Source organism: Schistocerca piceifrons, chromosome 1, assembly GCF_021461385.2.
Source record: "Schistocerca piceifrons isolate TAMUIC-IGC-003096 chromosome 1, iqSchPice1.1, whole genome shotgun sequence".
Classification (NCBI taxonomy): domain Eukaryota; kingdom Metazoa; phylum Arthropoda; class Insecta; order Orthoptera; family Acrididae; genus Schistocerca; species Schistocerca piceifrons.
The window spans coordinates 588,984,673-588,998,969 of record NC_060138.1 but is presented as its reverse complement, the minus strand read 5'-3'; the positions used below and the strand labels follow the sequence as shown (position 1 = coordinate 588,998,969).

The 14,297-nt window shown below is 42.6% G+C and overlaps 1 protein-coding gene across 1 annotated transcript; it reads right to left on the bottom strand.

Moving 5' to 3' along the window:
• Positions 1 to 12,340: 12,340 nt before the first annotated feature.
• On the bottom strand, positions 12,341 to 13,384 carry LOC124755061 (putative nuclease HARBI1). The gene is made up of 2 exons (XM_047249041.1): positions 13,326 to 13,384; positions 12,341 to 12,587 (listed from the first exon to the last, which is right to left on the bottom strand). The coding sequence occupies exons 1-2, from the start codon at positions 13,382 to 13,384 to the stop codon at positions 12,341 to 12,343; spliced, it is 306 nt and encodes a 101-aa protein (XP_047104997.1).
• Positions 13,385 to 14,297: the final 913 nt, after the last annotated feature.

Below are 14,297 nucleotides of genomic sequence, written 5' to 3'. Positions count from 1 at the left end.
TCAGCACTGCAGTAACATGCCTGATAGAGGCGAACGGCACATTGAGAGGCTCAGGATGGTGGCTTTACTTTCAGCAAGTCATACACAGCAAGGTGTTGCCAGTTGGTTACATGTCGCTCAAAGTGGTGTGTCTAAAGTGTGGGGAAAGTACACAGAGACGGAAAATGTGAACGATAGACCTTGCAGTGGTCGTCCACATATTACAACACCAATGCAGGATCGTTTCCTCCAACTGTTGACTTGCAGATGCCCAACGTCATATTGGAAAAGACTTCTCCTGAGCAACAGGGATTCGCATCTCGCACCAAACAGTATGTAGATAACTGCATAAGGGTGGTCTTCATTTCAGAAGACCAATGAGAAGTTTTGCAATGAACCAATGGAGCCTACGCAGTTGAAGGACCTGAGTGCTTCACATCAACACTGGACCACTTCAGAGTGGATCAATGTCACGTTTGCTGACGAAATCAGGATTGGTTTGAAACTGAACACTAGACGTGTTATGGTTTGGAGAAACGCTAAACGACACCAGTAGCGCCTATATGTTCAGAAAGCCTATCAGTGCGCAGGTGGAAGCGTAATGTTCTGAGACAGTGGACCCCTCTAATTTCTATATATAGCAGTTTGATTGGTCCCCAGTACCTCCAAGAGGCTCTACAAACGATTGTCGAGCACTAAGGACGTGAAGTCGGTGACAACTACGTCCTAGTCGATGACAATGCAAGGCCACACCATACTCTAGCAGTGTCTCAGTATCTTCAAAGATGTAACATGAACCGAATGCATTGGCCAGCACAGTCCACAGGCATCAAAGCAACTGAGCGTGCTTAGGACCTGTCGAAGGTGGCCATCGCACTGTGTCTGAAACCATTTGACAATCTTTTGGACCTCACTGAAGCTGCCATTGAGGAATGGGACCTCATGCCTTGCAGAGTGGAGGAATTCATCCGTAGGCATGGAGGACATACTCACTACTAAAGACTGATGATCATCATAATGAGATAAAGATTATCACTGTTTTTGTTTTTAAGATGTACACCTAGGAGAGAGGGTGCCTTGTTTTGTAATGATTTTTTGTAACTAACCAAAATCGTTTTTGTCTTCACAAGAAATTACATTTTTTTTGTTAGTAAGTTAAGGTAGAATAATCGATGGGTGTATTATAAGAAGTCATTGTAGTAAACTCTATGATATTCCAAACTTTTGTTAAGGTGCGTATAAAAAATATAGAGTAGGACAATCGAAATGACTGTGTGGGCTTGGAGAAGACCTGGTTGGCTAAAACGCAAAATAGGACAGATGGTTGGAGTCAGAAGCTGCTGGTTTCTGAACTCCAGCACTAAAAACCCACATGACTGGTAAAACTAAGTGTGGAAGGGAGGTTGATCTGTTATTAGAATGGTCCTGAGTAGTTGACACTCAGAACAATCACTGTGATTTGTGCACAAAAATTTGTGCTGAAAATTGTGCACAAAGCTCATGTGCAAAAAGGTAGAGTAAAAACTCTGCTTCTTCCTGGGAGCACTCTGTGGAAGTTACTTCCATCCAAGACTCACCAGAGGTCACTCCAGCCAAGAGAGGGACTTTGATCCCAGGCTCTGAGAAGGATTACCCTTCGGTGGAGGCCAGATGACTTAGAATTTTCAGCCACCACAGCGGCCACTTGGGGCACTGGCGGTGCATAATATGATGAGAAATTGCAGCATTCACAAACCAAATCATAGGAAGTAAGCAACGTTTCCAGACTGGCATTAGGGATGTTTACATTTTTAGTTTATGTACGTCTATTAGCAATCCCAAACTCAACATGTGCTCAGTCAGGCAGTACATGTAAGCATGAGTCTCTTTGCAGTTGTTTCTTTCTCGCTGATTAACATTCAGCAAACACTGTGCAACTTTCCCAAACTTAATTGTTGCCCCAGATATTGTGTTAACTTTAACATATTCACCTCAACCTCATTACCTGACTTTTACCAAGTTTCTGATATTTTAATTTCATTGTAACTTGTATGAATCAACATGACGATTTCATATCCTTGTGTACAACCCAAATTCACAGTGGACTGTAGTAATAGCGTTTTATAGTGATCATTGTTTCATTCAGTAGTTTGTTGAGCCCCATATTTTTATCACCTTGTGCGTTATAGCACCCATGTTTCATGTATGTTGTAGCCACCCCTGTTTAACAGCGAAAATTCATTAAGTTATCTATCATGTGACACCTGTAATTAATTTCATATGATTATATAGGGAGTGATAATAATCGGTAAGGTCACTCAGCACATCCACAGTGGTACGTTGATGGCGCAGCCATAAAATCACAGGTTGTGCTCCTCTACTATAGGAGTCCACCCCCGTGAACTCATGCTAGAGAATGACGTCAGAGCCTGAGACTGATAACTCGTAGTATCAGTATAAAAGAATTGTGTCATGGCTTGCAGTTGGGAAACTTTATGGTGCTCATTGTGAGTGAGAATAGGTTCTATCCTATGACACATATCTGTAGTATTACTCAAGTCTCCTAGAAACAAGAACACCACATAACCATGAATAAATATGTATCAGTACATATGTATGTGTTTGTCTATAATTTAAGTCAAATCCTGGGAGCTCAGAGCTGAAAATGGCGTCGTGACTTAAGTAAAATAATCTAAATGAGGGTGTGTCCCATGAGGGAGCTGATCAATGCTTGGTATTTCTATAAAAAACACGACAGGTCGTGTGACTTAACTGTCAGGCATGAATGTACACACACAGAGATGCATAAAGAGGATCATATATCTTTTTTACTCTGCCTGATGTGATGCAGATCGATGGGGCGTTGTGACAACTTCAGGAATAGGTTGTGGAATGGATATATTGTGCGAGCACACTGTTACAAGGCTGGGCCCGACCTCACACACACCCATTTCCCCATTCTGTACGAGGTAAAAAAAAGCACATCAGATAACCACAGACACACACACACACACACACACACACACACACACACACATACATAAAAGATTCGTTTTAGATGCTTGCCTGCAATATAAAAGTCTCAGCATCTTCAAATCAACCATGATTACTTGTCTCTTAATTACAGGCATCAACACTAGGCGCTTCATATCTGCAGCAGCTATCAACGTTCAGACTAACACATTGATGCTGTCAACGTTGAGAATAATGCTGAAATGATTTCTTGCTGCACAGTGCATCTTACTTATAGCTCTGTATGGAGGGGGAAACCGATGCAGGCCAAAGAGGCACTTCCCATCATTTTTATAAATCAATAGGAAACAAGAAAATTATACATTGCCAGTTAAATTAGGCGGCAATATCTAATGGCATTAACCAACATTATTTTCACATTTAGTGGCTGTGATGACTTTGCCTCACTTGCTAGTTGGTCCTACACTATTCTTTCCATTAGCAGATGGTGGTGCTCTCGCCGACCTGGTTTACCAAATTAGTTCCCACTTTGTCTATGCTACTCTGTGTCTGTGGTCGCTGGTGATGCACTCCATTTTGTAATCTACAATGTGGGGCTCGGAACCACAGCACAACATGTAAGTGTCCTGGTGTTCATTCCATACTTCTTTACCCGGGAAGTCGTCCACTATATTGTCTGGTGTCCCTTTGGCGTTGACTTGTGTTTTACCACACATATCCCAACCACTGTTTTCTAAAATGTTATGTGGCACTTCTTTTTTGTTTTCTCATGTGTACTAATGCATGTGAAAGTTATTATTAGCTTCATTCTCTTATTTATTTTCAGTAACAAACCTGTTGGTGGATATGTAATAGTCCGAAACCGGTCATGGTGCAAGCATTGGAACATAAAAGAACCTAACTGAAGTGGTATTTTCAGACTTTACTATAATGCTCAGTTGCAGATGTTCCTCTGGCAAGAGTTTTTTCTTGTTGTATTATTTTTTCTTTCTTTCTTAATAATACTACTACTAATAAGAATAATAATAATAATAATCTTATGAGTAATCATTGCACCTTAGCAAATTAGTTGGATAATTTAATTGAACTATTTCTGTTTAGAAATCAAACATTCAAGTAACTGAACCACAATGACTGTATTAACTTTTAATTGACATTTGAATGATATGGCAGTGTGGAAAAATGAATTCTGAGTGTCAGACGAATCGACAAGTTGTGGCAAGAAGTCCGGCAGGACTATCATCTCTCTGGTATATCCGCAAGCAGTGGCCAAAAGTTGGGACAGTTGGCCATGATTAGTTCTGGCCAGTAGGGCTGTTATCTTGGCTATTAGCCATCTCAAGCGTGACAAAGAGAAGCCATTCTCCACCCTTCTCTCTCAATCTCATCTAATAAGCATGTGGAATGCTTCTTACCATTGCTGGCCAGCGAATTGAGACCTGTTGGCTCTTCTTATCGAGGTTGCAGCAAGCTCTGAGGTGGATGGACAAGTCTCTCTCCTTCCCTCCCATCTTTCTCTCCATCAAGTTGTGCAAGGCCGCTGCACATTTTTATAAAACATATTAATGACTGGTTGGGATGGGGAGGGGGTGTGGACATAAGACAGATTTGTAGGAAATATTAGTTTTTACTCTATACATACTTATGTATATTGTCAAGCACCATAATGGTTAAAAATTAAAGTCATTTTGTTCCTCAGTAATTTGCAAATAATCGTTTTACGTATTTCATAAATTCTCTGTGCTGTTCCTAATGAATGCCTTAAATTCTCTCTGTTGTTCCTAATGTACATAAATGATTTAGAATGAGCAGTTACCTTCATTTTTTGCAGATGATGCTGTACTTTATCCTCTAGTAAAGTTTTCAGAAGACCAAATCAAATTGCAATACGACTTAGACATCTGTATGGAGCGGAAATTGGCATTTGATCATAAATAGTGAAATGTGTGAGGTCATCTACATGAATGCTAAAAGGTATCAGTTGAACTTCGGTTATCGATAAATCATCAAATCTAAAGGCCACAAAATCAGCTAAATGCCCAGGAATTACAATCACGAACAACCTACATTGGAAAGAACACACAGAAAATGTTGTGGGGAAGGCGAACCAAAGACTACGATTTATTGACAGAACATTTAGAAGATGCAACAGATGTACAAAGCGACGGCCTACAGTACATTTGCCCGTCATTTTTTGGAGTACTGCTGCGCTATGTGGGATCCTTACCAGATAGAATTCACAGGGTACATCGAGAAACGTCAAAGAAGGGTAGCACGCTTTGTATTATCGAGAAAAAGGGGAGAGAGTGTCACAGATACGATACAATATTTGGGGTGGACATCATTAGAACAAAAGCATTTCTCGTTATGGCGATCTGATGAGATTTCAATCACCAACTTTCTCCTCCGAATGGGAAAATATTTTGTTGACGCCGACCTACATAGGGAGAAACGATCATCTTAAGAAAAATCAGAGCTCGCACGGAAAGGTATAGGTGTTCGTTTTTTTCGTGCGCTTTTCGAGTGGAATAACAGAGAGTTAATGTGAAAATGGTTAGACAAACCCTCCGCCAGACACTTAAGTGTGATTTGTAGAGTAGCTACGTAGATGTAGATTATCAAAGTTCTACAGTTTCACAACATGGAAATCTTCTAATGCTCGACAGACTCGCAAAATAATCGAAGTCCAGACACTTTTACAAGTGGCCAATTGCCAATCAAAAGCAATCACTCAACTGCACGCATCCGGGAGACAGAACTCCTTTCTCTCTCGTCAGTAAACCCAAAGTTTTGATCTTTTCGAGTCTCAGGCACCAGTTTCTTTTTCCTCTCGGCATCCGATCGTATTTAAACAACATAATGTCTCGAGTTCATTTGTTAACTTGCTTGCTATTGGTTGCTATCGCTTTTTCCCCACCATACCATCCCGATGTAATGAGACATGGCAGTGGTATGTCATCTTACTAAGCACACTCATCGGAAAGTTAATAAGTTGGCGGATTAAAATAATGATTAAGAAAAGGAAGGAAATGGAAACCTATGCAGATGAATGTGAATTTTTATTTGAGAGCGGTATTTGAATTTTGATTTAGCGTCGTAATAGTAATTCACAGTAACCAGCAGCAACCGTGAAAAACCATTGTCGCACAGGAGGGTGTAGGTATGCACAAAAAAGCGCACGTCAGTAAGGCAAGCATTCGGAGTGCGGCATCTGGAAGGCTGACGTCATTGTACTAGCAGAAAAAAAAACAAAAAAAACTAGTTTGCAGGGGTGGACACCCACTCAAATGACCTGGTGGAACAATACAAGGCAATATTGAAATGAAACGAAAAATAGTCCATCATTAAATTATATACTATCAGAGCGACGATGCAAGGGACGCTGTTTCAAATATTCACCTCAACAACAGCAACAGGCGGAGTGAAGACAGACGACGCAACATCGAACATCGAATTCTGCAAAAGCTAAGCTGTCAAGTTCTTTATCAACTGTCGGGTAGACTTGTAACACTTCAGAACAGAATGTCTGATAGTGATGAAGACCCAACAAATTCCGCTTCACCAGATGAAGTAGGGTGCGTAATTGACTTGGATAGGATTAAGAGAGAGCTAAGCAGTACTGATATGTACTAGATTATGGCAGCTGAACAAACAAAAGGTCAGTAGCAGAGTACTTGTCTCCAGGGGACAGGCAGGTTGAGCAAAATGCTTAACTTTTGCCGCTAACTACAACGTTAGGTAACTCAAGATCTAATTAACAACAGAGGTGAGTAAAATAAATTCCAATGACCAAATCGAAATATTGGTGGTAATAAACTGGCAAAGTCACATGTAAAAACAAAGACTGACACGGTCACTTCTAATGTGTCAACAGAAATGTCGAAATTAAAATTGGATGCAGAACACGACATTAAAGAACAGCTTGCTAAATACTGGTACAGTTGGAGCAGCATGTTGATGCAAAGTTAAAAAATCTTCTTTGAAAAGCCAGATTCAGATCTCAATGCATTGCACAAAAGGTGCGATACACATACTAAGGAATCTGAAGTAGAAGTCGTGTAAAGGTTGGAACCTAAGGATATTCTCTATTGCACTTTCACTAAGCAGAAAGTTCAAAAGTACATAGAACATGAAGAGACGGTGGTCACAGAATTAACTAGTATAAGTGATGATACAATGCTCGATCAGTGTACTAATTTTAATGTGGATGTAACCAAAACCAGTCACAACCTCAGCACAGAGTAAACAGTGCTCGAGTCATTTCAAACAGAACGGCTGATGCGTAATCAAGTAGTTAGCTGTAAACTGGTCAAAACAGACCAAGACATTTTAAAGTTGTCTAGAAGTGTATTACTTCATTCGTCTGTTACCTCAGCAGAGGCAGCATTCATTTGCTGTAGGAAATCTAATTATTTGAATTCGCACAGATATGTGCAAACAAAATTATTCACACAGGAATTCATGGACGTGTTACTGCTATCATCGTTGGCACAAGAGCAATTTCTTTTGTTGTGGAACATTTCAGAGTGGATGCTGTTACGTGGTTGAATGATGTGTACAAAAACTGTAATGATTTAAATAAGTTCAGGGAAAGAGTTTTAAAAGAGTATTGCCTTTGGAAATTCACCGAAACTTGTTAGTGGATTTCTGTAGTGGGAGTGAGTACCAACAAGAATGCAGCACAATTATAGGGTTCTGGAAATACTGGTGAAAGAGAATTCAGTTTCTTGATGTGAGCGTAGTTATAGAACTGTTTTCAGCACATGCACACATGCAGAACGTTTGTTACTGTTCTACACTCCTGGAAATTGAAATAAGAACACCGTGAATTCATTGTCCCAGGAAGGGGAAACTTTATTGACACATTCCTGGGGTCAGATACATCACATGATCACACTGACAGAACCACAGGCACATAGACACAGGCAACAGAGCATGCACAATGTCGGCACTAGTACAGTGTATATCCACCTTTCGCAGCAATGCAGGCTGCTATTCTCCCATGGAGACGATCGTAGAGATGCTGGATGTAGTCCTGTGGAACGGCTTGCCATGCCATTTCCACCTGGCGCCTCAGTTGGACCAGCGTTCGTGCTGGACGTGCAGACCGCGTGAGACGACGCTTCATCCAGTCCCAAACATGCTCAATGGGGGACAGATCCGGAGATCTTGCTGGCCAGGGTAGTTGACTTACACCTTCTAGAGCACGTTGGGTGGCACGGGATACACGCGGACGTGCATTGTCCTGTTGGAACAGCAAGTTCCCTTGCCGGTCTAGGAATGGTAGAACGATGGGTTCGATGACGGTTTGGATGTACCGTGCACTATTCAGTGTCCCCTTGACGATCACCAGTGGTGTACGGCCAGTGTAGGAGATCGCTCCCCACACCATGATGGCGGGTGTTGGCCCTGTGTGCCTCGGTCGTATGCAGTCCTGATTGTGGCGCTCACCTGCACGGCACCAAACACGCATACGACCATCATTGGCACCAAGGCAGAAGCGACTCTTATCGCTGAAGACGACACGTCTCCATTCGTCCCTCCATTCACGCCTGTCGCGACACCACTGGAGGCGGGCTGCACGATGTTGGGGCGTGAGCGGAAGACGGCCTAACGGTGTGCGGGACCGTAGCCCAGCTTCATGGAGACGGTTGCGAATGGTCCTCGCCGATACCCCAGGAGCAACAGTGTCCCTAATTTGCTGGGAAGTGGCGGTGCGGTCCCCTACGGCACTGCGTAGGATCCTATGGTCTTGGCGTGCATCCGTGCGTCGCTGCGGTCCGGTCCCAGGTCGACGGGCACGTGCACCTTCCGCCGACCACTGGCGACAACATCGATGTACTGTGGAGACCTCACGCCCCACGTGTTGAGCAATTCGGCGGTACGTCCACCCGGCCTCCCGCATGCCCACTATACGCCCTCGCTCAAAGTCCGTCAACTGCACATACGGTTCACGTCCACGCTGTCGCGGCATGCTACCAGTGTTAAAGACTGCGATGGAGCTCCGTATGCCACGGCAAACTGGCTGACACTGACGGCGGCGGTGCACAAATGCTGCGCAGCTAGCGCCATTCGACGGCCAACACCGCGGTTCCTGGTGTGTCCGCTGTGCCGTGCGTGTGATCATTGCTTGTACAGCCCTCTCGCAGTGTCCGGAGCAAGTATGGTGGGTCTGACACACCGGTGTCAATGTGTTCTTTTTTCCATGTCCAGGAGTGTATATTTGGAGAGAGTTGGTTGGAGCATCAGACAATAATTATAATAATTGTGTCTTGTTCCTTGTAAAAGTAGAATGCTTGCACTGCCTGTATGGTAGTCAGCAGAACGGACAGCCACAGCGGGATGTTGTTAGGCTGGTGCAGTCAGGACTGCATGCAAAGTGTACATGACAGATGACAGTCTTAGCCATCGTGGAGGCAGTGTGGAATATGGCAATAAGCGTATTCCTCAAGAGGCTAGACACTGTCTTGGTGTGTGACCAGCCAGACATAACTACGTCTGAGGCCCTAGTATTAAGCACATCATTGGCAAAAAATATTCACAGACTGAGAGTAAACAAAGTGCAGAAAGTAGACGCAACGATTGACCTTAGTGGCATTCAGCAGTAGCAATTGTGGGCTTTAGGTCTGCTGATTTGTCCGTCAGAGCAGTTGCTGGAGTGTTCTTGAGACGTTGGTCAGAATGGAGAGACTGGTAGCCTTGAAGAGTGGCCAGGGGCACACCTGCAGCGCTGGGCATGAATGCAGAGTGGCATGACCACAGTAGCAGCAGTTCAAGCCACCATGACATTCTTGATGAACTTCACTGATGATATGTTCAGAATAGTGAGACTGTTTGACGACAGTAACTGACTGCAGCAGGTACAGCTAAGAATAACAATTGAGTTGGCAAGTGTGGGAAACATGGGGCTCCAAGCCAGAATGGTAAAGAGTGTAAGGGTGGAAGCACTTCTGAATTGCAAGGCAGAGAAACTGAACAAGAAATTAAAGTAGAAGGCACAAAAGTGCCTCTGGAGGGAATTGATATTCTATATAAATTCATATTCGATGGATATTCCAGATATGAACTTCCCTTAAGGCTGGATAAGAATCATACAATGCTTTTAGACTTCCAGGCTGAGTGGTGCGAAACCCAGCATCTTTGTCAATTGTTGCTTCATGATAGGGTGAGAAGAGATTTAAAGTAAAACCGAAAATTTGTTAGCTACACCTGAGTTTGATTAAGAAACAATAATTAAAGGATTGTTATATGAAGAGGAGCCATTGCCCATCCCAGCTGATGTTAACCCTATTCGAACAGTATCAGCAGGTGGTTTGGAGATCAATTCATTAGTCAACAGCAGTTCAGAGATTTTGGCAGTTTCTCAAGCAAGACAGACATGACAGCAGTGCCAGGTCTCCAGGTCTACAGAGAACGTGTCCTAAGCTGTCAAACATCAAGTCACACTACCTGTGCAATTTAAGGATGTTGTCACATATCATACTCTTTGATTATTCTAAAACTAAGTGTTAATATGATTGTGTGTATAGATTTTTTGAGCCGTTTTCACTGTGATACCAATTTTGCTCTGTGCTATATGAAAATATCTGTCAAGAGAAAGGTGGTAATGATACCGTTTTTGGAGCAAAAGGAGAAAGTTATGGGTATCTCTGAACTTCTGTGTATGGCCGAACACAGTAACGCAAAAGAGATACAAATCACAAATTTATATGGCTTTAGAATTAAAAAGGGAGAAGAAAGAGGAAGTATGACACATCCTCTAGAAGGGGAACTATGGAAAGTCAAGTTGGGGATATATAACTGGATGAAGGTGGAGAAGGCATTATCCTAATCAGAAATCATAGAGAGCTTTCCATGCTTTGTAAGGTTCACAGTGGGGCAACTATGTGCACTCAAGCTGTATATAACAGCTCTTTTCCTTGTTCTACTCTCTTACTCTTTTTTGATCTAATTTTTTTCTCATTCTAGTGCGGATAAAGGAATTGGAGAAAATTTCCTTGAAATAAGTGGTAGGGAAATTATAGAAATGCATGAAAATATTCCAAGTAAATACGATGTTGATGTAGAATGGTGAGAAGATAGTATGAGAAAAGTAAGTGTCCAGTTAGGCAAGTGAGAATAAAGGTTTGAAATATTGGTAAATGAACGAGTTATCTATAAACTAGGAATATTACTGGCTAATCCAGGGTATTGGAAGCAACAATCTGGGATTTTGATGTAAAAACAATGTTAGAGTGGTTTAGGTTGTTGTTGTTGTGGTTTCCAGTCCAGGTATTGGTTTGATGCAGCTCTCCATGCTACTCTATCCTGTGCAAACTTTTTCATCTTCCAGTACCTACTGCAGTCTACATCCTTCTGAATCTGCTTAGTGTATTCATCTCTTGGTCTCCCTCTACGATTTTTGTTATATCCACAGATTAATACCCATGTGCGAACAAAATTTTTTTATTAGGTGAAGCAAGGCCACCGCTTAATTTTACAAAAAGATAAACTTTCTTCGAAAACAAAAGGCTTCTTCTCCTACCAAAATTTTATAACATGCCAAAGAATATGCCACCGTATTTAATTGAAATATAAGCAACTGAACTGAATTTATGTTCCTTTGTTGGGTTTTCTCTCGACGGTTTCAGGCGGATGCCGAGGAGGTGGACGGGCTCAGAGTCCGGGGTCGATGGCCGGCGTAGCGAAAACGCGGCACCTGGACGTTCCGGCTGCGTCGAAGTATATTCCGGGCGGCAGTCCGCGGCGGGTCGAAAGACGCCTGTTTCCCTTTCTTCCGGCTATTTAACACGGCAGCTCCAGTCTTCCTCAGTTGATTCCGGAGTGATGATTGGCGGCCGTTAGCGATCCCTGACTGGTGGATGGTGATACAGTGTGACCATGCGCGCCGGAAAATGGCTCCCGTGCGTGCGTAGTTCGCGGCTGATTGAATGTTTGGCAGTTGCACTAAGTTACAGGCGCCGCTTAACAGCACAGCGACCGGAGACTGCTTCTACTGGCCGAATTTACCCACATTTATACCTGGCAAACATTTTGGTGGAGGTATATTAAACTCCTTTCCGGCTATTTTCTTGCCCATAGTTGATTTCTGAAATATACCGTTATCAGACTCTTTTCCGTAAGCGCCGACATCAACGCTAATGGCTGGCTCTGAGCACTATGGGACTCAACTGCTGAGGTCATTAGTCCCCTAGAACTTAGAACTAGTTAAACCTAAGGACATCACACACATCCATGCCCGAGGCAGGATTCGAGCCTGCGACCGTAGCGTTCTCGCGGTTCCAGACTGCAGCGCCAGAACCGCGCGGCCACTTCGGCCGGCTGAACGCTAATGAATTTACAATTTGCGTCCACAATAGCCAGCAGAACAACTGAAAAAATCTTTGAAATTAAAAAACAGAGATCCACTTTACTCTGGTGCCCTTATGCGAACATGTTTTCCATCTATAGCGCCTACACAATTAGGGATATTGCATTTAAGCCAAAATTCTTCTTCAATACGTCTGAAATCTGATTCAATAGAAGGTGGCATCAACATGGGCAGCAGCCTTATTCTTAATATCTTCAAAACATTTTTAACAACTCTTGATATGTAATATGGTGATATACGATAGGCAAATGATAAAGACCGGTAACTTTCGCCTGTGGCCAAGAATCTGAAACAACGAAAACATACAGCTGATATAAATTCCATTTACAGGTGATGACTGTAAGAAGAAGTGGAAATTTTTAAGGGACGGTTACCAGAGGTTCAAGATGAAAAGCAAATTAGGAACAGGCTCTGCTGCCTCAAAAAATTCAAAAACAAAAAGACAAACAGCTACCGTTCCCTGAGAGTGTTGCACAACACAGATCTGGAGGAACAAATATTACATTGACATCATCACAGACAACAATACAAGAAAGCCAAGAAGGTAGTGGAGATCGAGCTCGTCAACTGGACCTTTCGGTATCACAGGAAGAAGATACGGGAGAAACACATACAATAGGAAATAGTGGTGAAACATCTGTGGTAACAAACGATGAACATTATGTGCCAGCACGGAAAAGAAAACGCAGTAAAGTTCGTAGTAACGATGATACAATATTACAAATGTGGAAAAAAAGGGACGAAATTAGGCAAAATTTACTAAAAACGTTTATGGAACATAAAGATGATGATATTGACTTATTTTTCCGTCACATCAGCACAGTTGTAAGGAGTTTACCTCCAGTTTATAAGGCAGAAACCAAAAGAAAAATTAGTATGATCGTTTCTGATTTTGAAGTAATGGCTGCACAGTGCAACACACATCAGCCAAGTGATAACAGCAGCCCTTCAACCTCCACAACTCTCTCACAAAGTCTTGGAACTGCAGCACAATCTAATAATGTATAACATTTTGTGGACTTACCTCAGCGTCAAATATAATTTTTCTTCTGCACTTATTGCGTTTCTTAGGCACTGTGGCATTATGTCATCTTTAATAAAACTGAGCACGAAATTAAACTTTTATTTAAACGACAGTAGCTCTTGAAGATATTTTCATCACCTAACAAATGTCTTTTTACCAGTGCTGTGTAACTACCTTCTGCAGTTCTACTTTTATATAAAGGCATTACCAGCTTTCATCTGTTCATCGAATGCAACAATAAAATGTCATCGTCTTTCTCTTCCAACAAGAGCGCAGTAACAGCGGTGGTGTTAACAGACATCTCGCATCGCACAGTTGTTCCCGGCAACTGCATAGCTTGTCTGTCGCTGCGTTCCGCAACGCACCGACTGCAGGCGGCAGCGTTGCCATCTGTCTTCTGCAGCCGCGATCGGTCGCTGTCGCCGAGTTCGGAATCGCTCCTTTTCTCTGCCGCGGTAGCCGACCGTTGCGTATGTGTGGGTGTGCGCGACACGGCAATTTTTACCCTCCACGCTGCCCTCCAGTACTCAATTGGTGGTCCCTTGATGCCTCAGAACATGTCCTACCACCTGATCCCTTCTTCTAGTCAAGTTGTGTCACAAATTTCTCTTCTCCTCAGTTCTATTCAATACTTCCTCATTAGTTATGTGACCTACCCATCTAATCTTCGGCATTATTCTGTAGCATCACATTTCGAAAGTTTCTATTCACTTCTTGGATAAACTATTTATCCTCCATGTTTCACTTCCATACATGGCAACACTCCATACAAATACTTTCAGTAACGACTTCCTGGCACTGAAGTCTTTACTCGATGTTAACACATTTCTTTTATTCAGAAACGTTTTCCTAGCCATTGCCAGTCTACATTTTATAACCTCTCTACTTCGACCATCATCATTATTTTGCTACCCAAATAGTTAAACTCATCTGCTACTTTAAGTGTTACATTTCCTAGTCTAATTCCCTCAG